This window comes from Gadus chalcogrammus, chromosome 10 (assembly GCF_026213295.1).
Source record: "Gadus chalcogrammus isolate NIFS_2021 chromosome 10, NIFS_Gcha_1.0, whole genome shotgun sequence".
NCBI lineage: Eukaryota > Metazoa > Chordata > Actinopteri > Gadiformes > Gadidae > Gadus > Gadus chalcogrammus.
In genome coordinates, this window is record NC_079421.1 from 5244260 (window position 1) to 5260404 (window position 16145).

The 16145-nt window shown below is 45.2% G+C and overlaps 2 protein-coding genes across 2 annotated transcripts; one reads left to right on the plus strand and one right to left on the minus strand.

Moving 5' to 3' along the window:
* Positions 1-1547: 1547 nt before the first annotated feature.
* Positions 1548-5303, minus strand: commd5 (COMM domain containing 5). Its single transcript, XM_056600512.1, has 7 exons — positions 5027-5303; positions 4393-4553; positions 4182-4210; positions 3984-4034; positions 3658-3753; positions 2834-2909; positions 1548-2053 (listed from the first exon to the last, which is right to left on the minus strand). The coding sequence occupies exons 1-7, from the start codon at positions 5157-5159 to the stop codon at positions 1952-1954; spliced, it is 648 nt and encodes a 215-aa protein (XP_056456487.1). The 5' UTR covers positions 5160-5303; the 3' UTR covers positions 1548-1951.
* Positions 5304-5317: 14 nt separating this feature from the next.
* fam199x (family with sequence similarity 199, X-linked) lies at positions 5318-15930 on the plus strand. The gene is made up of 8 exons (XM_056600508.1): positions 5318-5456; positions 6580-6748; positions 7016-7235; positions 7572-7736; positions 8210-8371; positions 9677-9863; positions 11646-11752; positions 13070-15930. Exons 2-8 carry the CDS (start codon positions 6582-6584, stop codon positions 13244-13246), a joined length of 1185 nt encoding a protein of 394 aa, XP_056456483.1. The 5' UTR covers positions 5318-5456; positions 6580-6581; the 3' UTR covers positions 13247-15930.
* The last annotated feature ends 215 nt before the right edge of the window (positions 15931-16145 follow it).

Here is a 16145-nt window from a genome sequence, read left to right on the forward strand (position 1 = left end):
TGCACACGCGTCAAACTTAGGCTACTTTTTGAAAAATATGCTGACATGCACACACGTACACCTGGTACACATGGTAAAGCTGTGACCTGGGAAAAACATGTTAGCCTATGTAAATCAACATTTTATGTAAGTCTGACTTAATATAATGTAAGCATTGGGTATATAAGGAGCAGGACGAGAATCATTCGGCAGTGTCTCAAACCTCACTCGGCTTCGTTGTTGCTTGTTCGCAGGTAGCAATAAAGTCTTCGGTCATACTTGATCCGGACTCCTCGATTCCCCAAGCTCTCTTAGTTTAGTTGAAGTGATAGAACTCGGTTATTTTCTACCACACCCTCTGATTCCTTTCGCTCATGGTATTGATGCGATTTTGCTGCAGCCCGGTGCATTGCTGGAGGCTAGGCAGCCAATCCCAAGCTCCGCCCCCAGGATACCTCCATCTATGGCATATTGGTCGATATATTGAGAGCGGACATTTTTTTACCCTTATATCGGTATCTGCCCCTCAAATCGAATATTGTCGGGCACTAATGCACACACATACACACAAACACGCACGCACACACACACGCACGCACGCACGCACGCACGCACACACGCACACACACACACACACACACACACACACACACACACACACACACACACACACACACACACACAAACACCAGTACATTTATACCTAAAACAGCTATATACAATTCCTCAAAGATTAAAAAATAGGCATAAATAGGCAGACAATGGTCTCTAGCCATGCATTTAAGTAATCAGATTGTATAAACTGAGTTGGGATGTGTTCAGTGTTCTATGTCACCTCAGAGAGCATTAGATAACCTCTGATTTATTTATTTTTACTTATACCTCACACAGACTTCCCATTGAAGAGCAAAAGGGTGCCCACTTTTATTTCCCTGTTATTACAACAAGACACACTGTCCCATGTTTATGAGACCTCGGTTATTTACCTCAAATGAGGATTTAAAAAGGCTTAAAGAAACAAGTAGAAATGGTGCACAGTAGCACTAGTAATCAGAACTGAAAGTCAGTCCACTTGGTTGAATCCATTCTGGTTTGGGGTTGATTCTTTCGGAGATGACTGTTCTGAATAAGAATTACAGCCAGCGATCCTCTCTGCTAAGGAAGACTTTCAAAAAACATTGTGCCATGATAACTGGTTGGAGATTACGTAACAAAATATGAGTCCAGTGTGTTTAAAAAAGGGGGCAATCACGATTCACAGTGGGGGAAAAACCTCTATGCAGCATGACGTCAAACCAGCCAGCACTGTAAAGCCTGCAGGATTCACGGCTAGCCTTTGGACTGACAAAGCATTCCACAAGTGCCTGCATGGCTGACGTGACCCATGCTTATGTGGATTAGACCATCAATACAATAGCATTATGAAGAGGTTAAAGGGCAATTTCATAGGCATTAGCTTATATGCATAATACAGGGTGTGGCAGATACAACAAATAATGTTAACCGAAATGTTCAGTTCTGACCTGCCCCATCCACACCGATGGACGATGAACAAAACTAAATGTATCTACAACATGGCGCTAGGGTAACAACATGGGGCATTCTTTTGTAATTAGTTTATTTTTGTATTTTTTTATACATCAAACCTTTTGTTGTTGTTTGCATCATAACAACACCTATACGGATATGACACAATTGTAAAAGTGTGTTTTTTTTGTCCTAGAAAATTCAGATGAGCCAACTATAACACAGTATGCTCACCCGAGCTCATCATCCTATGACGTAACTGATACACACCCATCCATTTATAATTCATTTAAAATGCATAACAAGGGGGTATTGAACTGTTTAAAGACAGTTAAATTCCACAGAATTACTTCAATGCTATGTGACAATTCTATAATAGATTGAAGGAAGTGTTCAGCCTTAAACAAGATAATAAGGATTGTTGTGGGACTGAAGTGTGCCGTGGTCAGTCCTGGATCTTGAGGACGCTTTTCTTTTCCAAGTCGTTCATCTCCTTCAGGATCAGAGCAACGTTGTAGCGAAGCTCCTGGAACTTGGAGACAGGAACCTGAACAGGAAAACCATAAAAACAGTGATTTCTACTCAACAGAAGAGGTGGCACAAGTGTAGTACAGAAGATAATGCCACTGTCATTTGATTATTTTTTTTCTATGTCCTAATTATTATTCATCACTATGAGTCATCTTCATGCTATTTCCTAACGGGACGATGAGTCAGTGAATCAAACGCTCGGTTTAGAGTATCACGCCTCCTTTTGCATCAGTGTGTCCCTTAAGGTTTGGACTTCTCATTAGCTAGTGAGACAAAATAAACAATAGTCTATAGATCAATACAAGGGGTGCTTTGTTTGTGTTGCCATGACGTCAATAAAAAACCCATTGTTCTGAATAAATCTCCAGAACTTGATGATAGATGATAACGACAGAGGTCTGTTAGAACTGTTGCCAAAGGCGATATTGGCGCTATTTTTATCCTTTCGAGAAACAACTGCTTGCTGGAAACCATTATCCTAAAATAATATCTGTTAATTAGAATATAACGTCTAATTGCATAGTTAGATTTTTCTTTGGTACTCAAAGAACAGGGTAGTGGTTTTAGATGCAAACTAACTTCCAAAATGCATTTTTTAAGTTATCTATGATTTATGAAGTATGATCTGCTTTCCCCCAATGTGACCCGATACGATCTGATTGTGGCAGTGAACAAGGCGACAGTAAAGAGCCCACTGGCTCGCTAACCAACTTTGTACAGCTGTCTACAGCGTGGGAAAAGAGTACACATAAGAAGACAGAAGAATTGAAGAGGTTTTAATTTAGAGCAAACATACCTCAAATTGCTGCAGACTCCCATCAGATAGCTTTATCTGCATCAGGACCGATGGCTGAAGAGCTCTGGCTAAGGAACTGGAACAACACACCAGCAGGGTTTTCTAAATGCTCAGTTGAAGCTCAGGCATTCACATTTCACCTCCAGAAGGTCAACAAGCCCCACAAAATCCATGGTTTCATTTTTAATAAGGGCGATAATTCATGGACAGAGTTTAGGATCAACTGTTCCTTCTGACTTTTGGTTGGTGGGTTTACAGAGGTCCTAGTATCAGAGATCCAGTTTGCCGATTGGTAACCCTGCTCAACTCAGCTGAGATGATGCAGACATTACTTAGCTGCAGCGTGTGCCCAAAAGCCAATTAGGAAGATGTCTTACTGAACATTAGAAAGCAATCCAGACACTCTAGTGCAGTTGAACATTATATCCTATCGGACACTCGTTCCGAAACAATAAGCAATTTTCCAAAATATATTTAGACAGATGCACACACACGCACACACACACACACACACACACACACACACACACACACACACACACACACACACACACACACACACACACACACACACACACACACACACACACACACACACACACACACACACACACTATGCATTTGTGGGTATGGAAAGATAACTCTTGTTGGATTAGATAATTTAAGGTAATTAAACAGTGATATACCTGGCCTGGTCACCGGTCACCTGTGTAGAATTACGTTAACAAACGAACCACACTACACCGGTACGAGTTACTTTAGTGCAGCGATACTTCAGATACTGAGGGTTCTCTTGACCTTCAGTTATCCCCCGTGAGTGTTACCTGGTAGAGATGGTGACGTCCACGCGCCAGCGCAGCTCATCCAGAGTGGGTAGGTGAGGGTCACGTTCGGATGTCACAGCCTCCAAAGCTGCACGACTGCAAATAAAAAAAGCAAAGATTTGAAACTATAAATAGTATTTTTGTCTCAATCACCATGTTGCCACACAAGACCTTTTAGATCCTCAAGTTCAATCTACAGCAAGACATCCATTGTAATTTAATTATTCATGCAAACACAGTAGAGTGTAGAGCTTCTAGCCCTAATCTGATCATCCACTTCTATACTCAATGTTGCTTTTGAATGGCTGAGATAACACATTACATACCGGCTTCCAAACACCACACTGGCAAAATCTGTGATAAAGTCTTCAGGTATCCTAATAACAGAACAAGAAAGATATATTCAAACTTGATCAAACAATGTTTCATGGTGTGTGTGTGTGTGTGTGTGTGTGTGTGTGTGTGTGTGTGTGTGTGTGTGTGTGTGTGTGTGTGTGTGTGTGTAATGAGGAGCGCGGACTCGCCTCAATTCTCGAAGATCTTCTTTGAAAGCCTGAATGGAAAGAAATCACAAGATCACGTCAAGTCAACAACATTCTTCTGTCGCATTAGGCAAAGAAACTCTTCTGCCGTTAACACATAAGTCCGTACACAATAAAAACATACTTCATGTACAGTCACATATTTGATCATCACTGTTATGGTGATGAACGTGTCCCGTTCTATGCGGCTCACCTCCTGTTTTAGGGAGGTGGTGGGGATGCGGATGGCCTCCGTCAGCACGCGGTACATCCCCGCCACGATGTGACTGAGCTTCTCCTCTGGGATCACGCTGCTCTCCGCTATGTGTCTCATCACCTCCCGGCAGTCTCGGCCTTCTATGCTGCTCACCAGAGCTGGACACAACAACAAGGCTGCTTTGTGAGGATTGAAATTGAACAGTTCTTTGAAGCTGTTCTATTGTTCCATGGATACATGATCACAGAAGGTTTAAGTGAGGCGTGCTGGCTGTATTCATGTGAATGTCTTGTTCAAAGTGGCCTGTGGTTTAATATCCAATCAGCTTGTGACGGGTGTTGCTAATGGGGTCCATTATTCAACATTGATTCGCTCATCAATAACAACTATCCAACAAGAGGTCCCAGTCTAGCCACTTTGGATAAAACCCTGGTTTATCATCACCCAGAAGAACACATAAGATATCAAGTATGGAAGTAGCATTTATGCACACTTGACACTTTGACAGTGCAAGTTAAAGCTTTTTTTGCAGCGTTTCCGCTACTTTTGATATTTTCCTCATCAATAGATCACATATTTACAGCACATACATGGACACTGTACTCAGTATATTACACTCCAAAGCGTTTACCTTTCAGTATTTTCCTAAACGTGTCTTGGTCTAACGTTAACGATGCATCCTTCAGATATCTGGACATGGATTCGACCTCAGGGGGGATCCTCCCTCCCAGGAAGCTGGACTCCTTGGTCTGGTGCGACGACATGGTCAACCGTGCAGCGCTATGAAGCGCAAGGAAGGAAAAGCAAGGAAAGAAAAACACAGAGAACTCAAAATTAAAGAGCAGGTCGCTCTCTGTTTATGTCTCCACTTCCTGGTGGTGATCACGTGCTCGGCTCGCGCTTCTGTTTATGTCACTACTTCTGGGTTGAGGTCACGTGCTCGGCTCGCGCGCACAGTCGTTTCGCTCGGCAGTGACGTCGTTGCATAAGTAAGAGTGTCAGTGCAAAGAAAGGACATTTTGCAAATGGAGGTCCCGGGAAAGACCCAATAAACGTAAACGGTGAGTGCTTGAACACATTACACGGACGTCCTGGCGGTTACCTAAACCTTAAACCTCCGGTGACGGGCTGAATGTAACGGAAGTGCAGTGTGTGTATGTGTTAGCTCCCGTTAGCTGCACCTGGCATGCTTGCAGTCAGCTAACCACATCAAGTTGTGTTTTATCGCTCCCCCACTCGGGCAGCGCCTGACAACGTGATGTCATTATGGGTTGTTTTTGGTGAGGGGGACCCCTGCCTCCCTCATGGAGACCTCCAGAGGCTGGAGAATCATGACCCCCTAGCCCTGCTCTGTCAACAACAACAACAAGTCTGGCTAGCGAGGCACACCAGCTAGCCGCTACATGCTATTCGCTAGCTGCTGGTAGCCCCACCAGAGAGCTTTAATGACTTTAATGTAACGTGATCGATCGACACTGACTTTAATAAAGAATTATCTGCTGGGCTACCATGTGTGATCAACGATCATGGAGCCACTAGTTTGGTTTTACCGAAATATTTGACTTTAACATGTGGACGTGGAGGACTTCTCACCTTATTGGGTCAACAATAACAACTTCAACTTGTGGGCTTTCGATCTATTGGTGTCTGGACTATGCAGAGGCCAATTAGAGCCATGATCAAGCGCACAGTTATACAAACACAGAAGATATGGTTTGGTCTATCTATACCAACTTGATTGACGGGTTATATATTTGTATTGGGTTGTGTAGCTGACGTTGGCTGTAAACAAACAACAGTGTCTCCAAGACTACACAATCTGTGGTTCTTACCGTGGCTTTCTAAATTATACAATGAACTGCCCTGTCTGTGGTGGTTGTGCCACTTAAGCAATGCAATCACAGACAACTTGATATGTCAAAACATTGAGCCTCTTTCTGTGATTCATACAAGAGGCATCAAATGGCTTGTCATTATTTCTAGCCATCATCTTGATTTGCAAAATGGTAAAGCAATTATTGTGTTTGGCATTTCAAAGCTTTGCATTGTCTTTTTATTTTGGCCGCCGTTGTCAAAGATAAGGGGTAATCATTTTGTTGGCTTTAGCTACATATATTAAACGTTGTCTCATAACATTGAACTGGGGAGTAAAACATTAAGCACTTTGCGTCTCTTCCTTTGCAGCGATGTCCGACGCTCTGTATGAGAAGTTCCTGGCCCCAGAGGAGCCCTTCCCACTCCTCTCCCAGAGGGCCAACCTCAGCGACGTGGGCACCTTGGACGTAAGCGACTTTGGGTGTCAGCTGTCGTCTTGTCACAGGACGGACCCACTGCGTCGTTTCCACACCAATAGGTAGGTTAGACGGAGTACATCTGCATGTTGTGGTCGGGGGCCGTGGTTGTGGAGTTCAGTTTATCTCTACTGGGAGTCTGGCTGAGCGGGAGTGGGGCCAGAGCAAATTAAACATGAGCTGGCAGATTTCCCTGGCTCCCAGTCTAAGGTAATCGGGGCAGCTCCGACTGAGTTGTATAATTATTCACATCTTAATGGATCGTTTTCAAAGGGAATAATTTTACTGGAGGGCTGTGAGTAACGCTACTCTCTCTTGGTTCCCAACAGGTGGAACCTGACGTCATGTGGAACCAGCGTGGCCAGCTCGGAGTGCAGCGAGGAGCTGTTCTCCTCGGTCTCTGTGGGGGACCAAGACGACTGCTACTCCCTCCTGGACGACCAGGAGCTGACGTCCCTGGACCTGTTCCCCGAGGGCAGCGTCTGCAGCGACGTCTCCTCGTCCATCAGCAACTACTGGGACTGGTCCGACAGCGAGTTCGAGTGGCAGGTATGTGGCTGGTCGTTACCTTATTCATTTAATCGTGGATTCTTTGCTGAAGAAGTGTTTTTAAATGGCAGGCATGCGATATCACAAAGGCCTTTTTGTTGAAAAATGTCCATTCTCTGGTGCTTTATCCACTGGATTGTTAAGAAAGCAGATGATCGTAAACCATTTAAGCTTGTATGTTATGATGGATCTCTCAGTAATAGCATGATATATAGGTGAAATAGGGCAGGAACTTTTTAGTTCTCATCAATGTCATTGACATTGATGTTAGATTAGACTGTAGACTGTACGAGCGTTCCTTCCGAAACGTGCATTTCAACGCCTGTGTCCTCTCAGTTACCAGGAAGTGACATCGCCAGTGGCAGCGATGTGCTCTCTGACATCATCCCGAGCGTGCCCAGCTCCCCCTGCCTGTTCTCCAAGAGGAAGACGAAGCCCCACCCACACCCCCACCGAAACCTGGACGAGCTTCCCTGGAGCGCCATGACCAACGACGAGCAGGTACGCCCCGAACGCCTCCCAGCGAGGGCCTCATGACGGGGAGGAGAGGCCAGTAACCAGGGATCATGGGTATCTCACCAGGGAGTCACCTGCGTATCGCATGCAGAGATTCCTCGCCATTCGTTCTGCTTTGACTGAAAAATAACCTAGCTTATGTGCTTATGTACGAAGTGTGATAACACTTTTTACACATTTTAATTATTTTAACAGGCGCTTTCAGCCAATGCGACTTACAAGATACATACATACATATACGCATTCACACACCGATGGCTGAGTCAACCATGCAAAAAGAGATCCTCGTCAGGAGCAGTGAGAGTGAGGTGTGAGAGTGAGGCCGGTGATCGAACTAGCAATCTTCGGGTTACCATTCAACCCGCTGTCCCTCCTGAGCTAAGCCGATCCTAGTACAGATGACAGTAAAGTCAGTGGTAGTGGAGCCTTACCAGTATATTGTGTGTGTGTGACCCCAGGTGGAGTACATCGAGTTCCTGAGCAGGAAGGTGAGCACGGAGATGGGCCTGCGGGAGCAGCTGGACATCATCAAGATCATCGACCCCTGCGCCCAGATCTCCCCCACGGACAGCGAGTTCATCATCGAGCTCAACTGCCTCACGGACGAGAAGCTCAAGCAGGTCGGTACTCCAATCTGAAGGGGGCACCTTGTAATAACTAAGGGTGTAACGGTACACAAGAGTCACGGTACAGGACGGTACGGTTCATAGTTAAGGGGAAATCTCTAAAAACTGTGGAGAATGGCCGTATATAAGCAGCAATGAAATCACCAATAAACTTGGTTGTGTCATTTGCATTTCTGAATTCCCAGACAGGGGTTGTTGAAATAGTGTCGTGAGCTGGGTTTGCACAGCTCGTTTTTGTTTTCACAGCAACGGTGATAGTAACACCTGGAGGGTGCCTTTTCAAATGCGTGTGCATGTTAAAGTGCTGTACGTAGACACGGAGAGCCCTCTCCATAGCCGGAGAGCCTGTCGGAGACCCTCTCCGTAGCTTACGTGCGCTTTCAATATTTTTTAACTATCCGTCGATTATAGGTCCATGCGTCGACGCAAGGGCTGTGATTGGTCCTCTTAACAAAATCATTTCCGTAATCACTTCTCCGGTTTGACTTTGCACCTTATTTACTTTGTACATTGATTCTTTTTCACTAGGGCTACAACTAAAGATTATTTTAATCATCGATTAATTTGTTAAAATTGCAACATTTGTAATTGCCGCATCTCTATCAAAAACGGAACAATACTTTGTGAACATAAAAAACTTAACATAAATTGTGCAAAATGAAGTGTAAAAATAACAGGTTATTGCTTCAACGTCCCTGAACTATTAAAAGTCATATTAAATGATAAAAAAATATATTAAACACTGAAATAACACAAAAAAAAAATACAATGTAGGATGTACAATTTTTTATGCATACAAAAATGAAAAGGCTCCTTTTATAAAGTCCACAAATTGGGGTTTTCAGTTTTTTGGTGACGGGCCTGATCTGTTGGAACAATAAATAAATTATAAAAAATAAAGAAAATGCAAATAACCAATTCGTCCACACTGTATTTTGTTTTAACATTGACATTAACGCGGTCTTTATTGGCCTATAGATTGGCCCCTTTGGATGGTACATTCTGAGTACAAAATTCAGAGTGTTAATTTGGGATCCTGGCTGCTATGGTTCATGTCAGACCCCATACATTTTTGTGAAATACTATATGGGGTCTGCCAGTAACCATGTCTCAGTGTCTCCAACGGAAGCGCCATCAACACTTCCATCGCACTACAAAACAATGATTCACAAACAAAACCGCAACCGCACAACATAACCCCCCCCCCCATACACACACACCTCCCATCCAGCCGTACCCCTCCCTGTGGACCACGAACCAGTCTCACCCTCGCCCCCCTCCCTCCCAACCCCCCTGCAGGTGCGCAGCTACATCCGGGAGCACGGCCCCCGGCAGCGGGCGGCGGGCAGCGCGCGGGACAGCTGGAAGCGCAGCGGCCACAGCAGCGCCAGCACCAGCGGGGTCAGCGGCGCCAGCAGCAGCAACGGCAGCATGGTCAGCTCGGCCTCCTCCTCCGCCGGCTCCACCAACTCCAACTGCGTAGCCGGTAAGGGGGGGGGGGGGGGGGGGCTTCGTTTGGTGTGACCTAGCGCTGGGCCCTGTGGTGGGGGGAGGGTCCATGGTGGGTGTGACCTGTGCGGACTCAGGGGGGCGTGTTGTCAGGCACAGAGGCAGCTGTGATTGTAACACGTTCTGATAGGGCGGGGCGATTCAATCGGATTTCGATCTCGATTTCGATTTTAGCGTCAAACGATTACAAAACGTTTTTTTGTTATTTGAGAACAGCTGGATACATATTAGGGCTGTAACGATACGCGTATCAAACCGAAAATCGCGATACTCAAAGCCACGAACCTGTCTCGCGGTGTGAGAAGGCAGAAGCGCGATATGCCCTTTCTAACTCTTCGGTCAAATTGTCAGATTGAAATTTGCTAATAATTTGTCTGTCTGCTGACAGCGCCCCCTCCTATCGATGCCGTAATTATGTGACGAGATGCCCTCTCTATGATCACAGCTCTCCGTGGCTACGGAGGATTGCATTTCTCCACAGCCGTCGAAGTCCTCATATGCGATATGAACGACATTTATCCAGAGTGGGCCAAGCGCGAAAAAAATTGCCTGTGTGATCCTGTCTCTATTGTTTTGTGTGATTTGACTGGCAGTTTGTCTGCTTATTGGTCGGAATGAAGCGGCCACCGATATTGACAGGATGGGTAGGCCTACTTTATTCTACCGGACTCGTTCGCTTCTTCACTAGACGCACACGCTACCGCTCGCTCTCCTCGCTCGTCCACTCACTCGCTGACGTCACTCACACACGCATACGCACACTGCCATTCTCGCGCACACACACATACGCTACTCGTAACACTATGCCTCGTTATTGCGACGTTCATGTTTTTCCTCATCTATTGAAAGTTAGGCTATTAAACATGTTGCATTCTATACGGCTTGATTATGTAATTATTTAAGCTACATAGCCTAATAAGAAGCGCTAATAAGGATATTTGAATAAACCAACCAAACAGTTAAAGGGGCCCTATTATGCCTACCAGCAAAAAGCATCCTCCAACTGCCATCTTTGGTTATTTCTTTATTAATTTAGCTATACTTTAATAGTATTCTTTCGGTTCAAATCTGTTCAGTGTTCCAAATTATTTGTTATTAAATGTTACATTAAGATAATTGGTATTTAAGTGTTGTTGAAATAAAAAGCTTTTTAAATTTAAAAGAATCGTGGGATGTATCGAACCGTGGGTCAAAAATCGTGATACAAACCGAATCGTGAATTTGTGTATCGTTGCAGCCCTAATACATATCTGTACATTATTTCTGATTTGAACATTTTCTTTATGACCATTATGTGTATTTTTTTAAGGCGAAATTTCAAAGTTCTCGGTTACAAAGTGTTTTTGGGAGAGACGTGCTGAATAAATACACCATGTTTTCCAACTCAAAAATAATCGTTTGAATAATCGTGATTTCAATATTGACCAGAATAATCTGATTATGATTTAGGACCAACAAAGCTGCCTCCTAACGCTTGTCATGGATCTGCTCCTTTATGTCCCGGGGCACAGGGAGTAGACTAGGCTACTGAGGAGGATTGTACTACCCTGGTACTTACCGGAGCAGACTCATAATTATTGTTTTGAGTGACAGCTGTGTTTGTCCTATAATGACCTCTCTGGGAAAGGGGCGTGAAGATTACTGATGGAGTGGTCTAAGTGTCCGGTCCCAGGCAGGCGTCTGTCGACGGCTCTATGAGCCAGGCTGTGTCCCGACTCGAGCGGCTCCTCAGCTCCTTGTTCCCCTCTGAACGCCGCAGGCGCCGGAACGGCGTCCGCCTGCAGCGGCGGCAGCGTGGCCAACATCAGCCGCGCCCACAGCGACGGGAACCTCTCCAGCGCCGCCGAGCGCATACGAGACTCCAAGGTGTGTGTGTGTGTGTGTGTGTGTGTGTGTGTGTGTGTGTGTGTGTGTGTGTGTGTGTGTGTGTGTGTGTGTGTGTGTGTGTGTGTGTGTGTGTGTGTGTGTGTGTGTGTGTGTGTGTGTGTGTGTGTGTTAGGGCTTTGACTTTTGGCCAAAAATCATATTCGAAGTTCGTTTGTTTATCAATATTAGTATTCGAATATATTCGAATATTTATTAATAATATTTTGACCATTAAATGCCTTCAGTAATACCTGGGCTGAATCCGAATACTTAGTACATACTATTTATGTTCAGTGTCTACTACTTGACTACTTGACGGCTATGCGTAGAACGCCTAGAACGGTCTACAGCTATGCGTAGAACGCCTCTTAACTCTTCCGAACACCGCCGTAACCCCACCGGATGTTGGGAGATGAAGTGTCTCCCCTCAGATGCCGGCAAAATTACCTTGATAAGTTACCTGTTTTCCGTCTTGTCATCGTTGCTATTAAATTAAAAATGTCTCTTTTTACTTAATTACTTACTTTACTTTTTTACTATTGTTAATGTTTCTTTTTTTCGCCACTTTCTATGACGTCTTTCTAAGCCGCTGTTGGTAGTGTCGGGTCAGCCATCTCTTCTTCGTTCGTTACCAGACTCGTAGTCTGGTAACGTAGTGACCTACTGTTGTATACTGTGGCGGTAGTACGCATTCGGAAACGTTTTCCGTACTACACAATGCACACTGAGCATTCGGACGCGCTATATTTGTGGCGTACTACAAAATGCATACTATAAGTATGAGTATTCGGATTCAGCCCTGGATTGGGCTTTGCGAGGTTTGTTTGCAGGCGTTGCTATGGTTACCGGTCTTGCGTGTTCCAACGGTTTATTAAGTTTCTAATAAATCGCTGTCTAATCAATACTTCATTCACTGGCTCTTCCGTGGTCATTACAATATTATGAATAGGCTGCATGGGTTCTCCCTCTTGGCCTGCCCATAACAGGTTCGAATATTAAGGGCTGCCTAATATTCGTTCGAATTTTGATTTATTTTTTTGATATTCGAATCACAAAGTTCGAAGTCAAAGCCCTAGTGTGTGTGTGTGTGTGTGTGTGGCTGTGTGTGGCTGTGTGTGGCTGTTTGTTCTGGCTTGCGCCTGCAGGGTGTGTCATGAGTGCCTCACCCCCAAACGCTTCATTCCAGAACATAGACATCCCTGCTTATGTGAGCGACGTCCCAGAAGTGCTTTGATCCGCCGCGCCGTTCCAGGACACGACTTCACAGCTCCTCTCTCTCTCTCTCCCACCCGCCCCCCCGCCCCCCCCTGCCTCCAGAAACGCTCCAAGCAGCGCAAGCTCCAGCAGAAGGCCCAGCGCAAGCAGCAGCTGAAGGAGCAGCGGCAGGCCCGCAAGGAGCACCTGAGTGGGCTGTTCCTGAACGAGGAGGTGCTGTCCCTGAGGGTCACGGAGGAGGAGGACCGCGTCGGGGACGACCTCGACGTGCTGATGTGACCCCAGTGAGCCAATCAGTGCTCCCTCTAGGCCTGTCCCCCCGCCGCCGCCGCCGCTGCTGCTGCTGCTCTAGCCCCGCCTCCCGCCCCCCTCCCCCCCTGATCGCATGCGTTAGCATATGAACAGCACAACACGCCCCCCAGCGCAAGTCCTCGTTAGAACAAAGGCCTTATTATACCGATTAATTTGTGTAGATGTTATTGCTTTGTGCATGCTCGCCCTTCCTCTGCCAGCGTCGCTCATAGTTATGTACTCGTTAGTCAACCGCTGGCTGACACTGTCGGCAGCCTCCTAGTATTGTAAGAGTTCTGGTGAGAGATACACAGTAGGTAGTAGCTACCAACTGCGCCAAGGACTGTAGTGAGTAACGCTAAAGTTTAGGAGCTCTCCTATGTTTGACAGCTGTTTCTACTTATAGGTCCTGCTTTTAGCCCGCTTTTAGCAAACGTAGTGGCGTCTTTGAGACTTTTAGAGCCCAAAATTCGACATGCTTCTGCTTCTGCCATCGTCGACGTCGTCTGCCCTTAATGGAGGGATCCTCCTGGGAGTCCTAGATGTTTAGGCCCTCAGCTGCTGCTTCTGCCAGCCAGAGAAGACCCCGACCTGCTCTAACCCTCGATCAAAGATGTAAAAAAAAAGTGAACTGAGGAAATGCAAACTCTTGCTGTCGCGTATTTCTAAAAATATGTACAATCCTTTTTTTTTTTTTTGCTTTTTTCTCCCTGCAAAGCTTTTCATTTATGAGACTTTTAGAACCGACAACCTTGGTCGTTGTTATTATATGAAACCTCAAGAGACATTAAGGACTATTAGAGCAAATACACATTCTGCTGTGCAATGGCTCACATCCAGGCCCCATCACCGGAACCACCATTCAAACGTTATATTTTTCACCAGCAAAACATATCTGAAGAAAAAGGTGAAGATGAATGCATAGTTTTCCCCGACACTGCTCTTAAACGACGTCATGCTGAATCCTAACTGACGTTAAGTTATGAGCTGGTGGTCTCCGTCTCTCTCTGGCCCTGCTGCTGTCTGCACGTCACCGCACCGCTCCACCCTCATAGGCCTAGAGGGACCGCTGACCCACCCTCATAGGCCTAGAGGGGACACTGACCCAACATCAGAGGCCTAGAGGGACCACTGACCCACTGCATGTAGTCTGCATCCTCCGTCACCCCCACCAGGTCCGACGGGTCACTAACCATACAGCTTGGGACTTTATTTGCGTAGCTATAATAACACAGCGGTCGTCTGTGTCATGTAAATAAATGGTAAATAAGTTTAAATAGTTGGCTTCTGGATCTTTCTGACTTGCGTGCGCCTCCTGTTTTAAAGCGGTTTTAGATCCCCCTCCCAGTTGCGTTCTTGTGCATCCACCAGGATTTGACGCGTTTCACGTTTGTACAAAACGAGACCAACGTCGTGTTACTGATGGCTGGAAAGTTTGATCACCTGATCAGGTTTTAATAATTTAACTGTTATTGGTGAGGTCTTCATTGTGATGGTCCTGAACTATTCCTGTGTTTTCATATGCATTGGCTCGGTTTGCTTTGTGTTTCTTTAGTGTGCGCGTGTGTTGCAGGTCTCATCATTAAGGATGGAGATGGCTTTAGGCTCATGCTTTGTATGAGGCGCGGTGGTAGAACTAGTCTCGTCAGGTCCGCTCTTGCAGAGCTCAGGCTGTATTGGGTTCTCGGTGAGCTTATGCATTCTAGCCATCGAGGTTGTGTTTGCATCGCGCTGTTTCTAGAACGTGTGGGCCCAGACGAGTTAAGGGCATGTAAAATGCTCTAATCTGAAGTCTGGTGCTTTTGTTTGTTTCTTATCGCTGGTCTGATTGAAGGATTAGGTCGTATCGTATGTGTCTTTCATTTTCCTTTTCTTTTCCTTCTGGTTCTGGTCGTTTTCTCTGACATCGACCTGTCCGCTCCAGAGCACTCTGTCGCCCCCTTGTGGACGCTCCCGGTCCTCGAACGCAACTTTCACTTTGACCTCCTGACTCTTGTTTCTGTATGCTGGACATCAGCCTTCGCTTCTGTCCCGTGTGAAGTTATGACCCTAATATGACAGCCATTATAATGAAAAAAAAAAAGTTTATGTATTCAGTAGTGACAAATTAGTAATCTATTTTGAAAAATAATAAAAAATAGCATTTTGAAAAAAAAGAAAAAAAACTAGCTGCAACACAATCCTAAAAAACTAATTGATGTAAATATATTTGCGTTTATCTGACATTCTAAGCCCCTGATTCCCAACTGGAATGTTAATACTCGAATGTGCTAAGGAGTTTGCACGTTGTATGTACTAATGACTAGTGACATTTAAATGGTACCAGTAATGATCAGTTGATGTATGGGAATACACAAGGCGGCAAGATGACCATCCCTTACCAACATTATTAGTATTTATTGCTAGGATGTCATCTTCTCGGTAACATCACCGGGCCAGGCTGACCTGCTTGTGATCTCTGGCCTGTTCATGAACTGTTCAATGGAGGTCGCCTATTGTTAACGGCTGCTCCCTGAACATATACTGGCTCACACAGGAGACTGCTGTCTGCTGGATAGACCCCATGTACTGTGCTCTGGGCGAAATACATTTAATAAATAACATTGTTGCAACCTATTACTTTCGTCTCTGTATCTACTTTGTTTCTGTTGTCGTTTCCTCACCTGTAAAGGTTGGGTTATGCCTTTGAGTGTAACAAGCTGAACACAAGCTGAGCAATTTACGCAATGCTATGTTGATGCTAACATATACTTTCTGAAACAGAAAGAAACTGCTTTTTAAAAACATTTGCACATTTTTATTTAAATAGTATGCTGGTGGACGACACACTACGTCCTCAGTCACTCCAGGGTGAATATTAATCTCATAACCTACAGTCCTATATGCT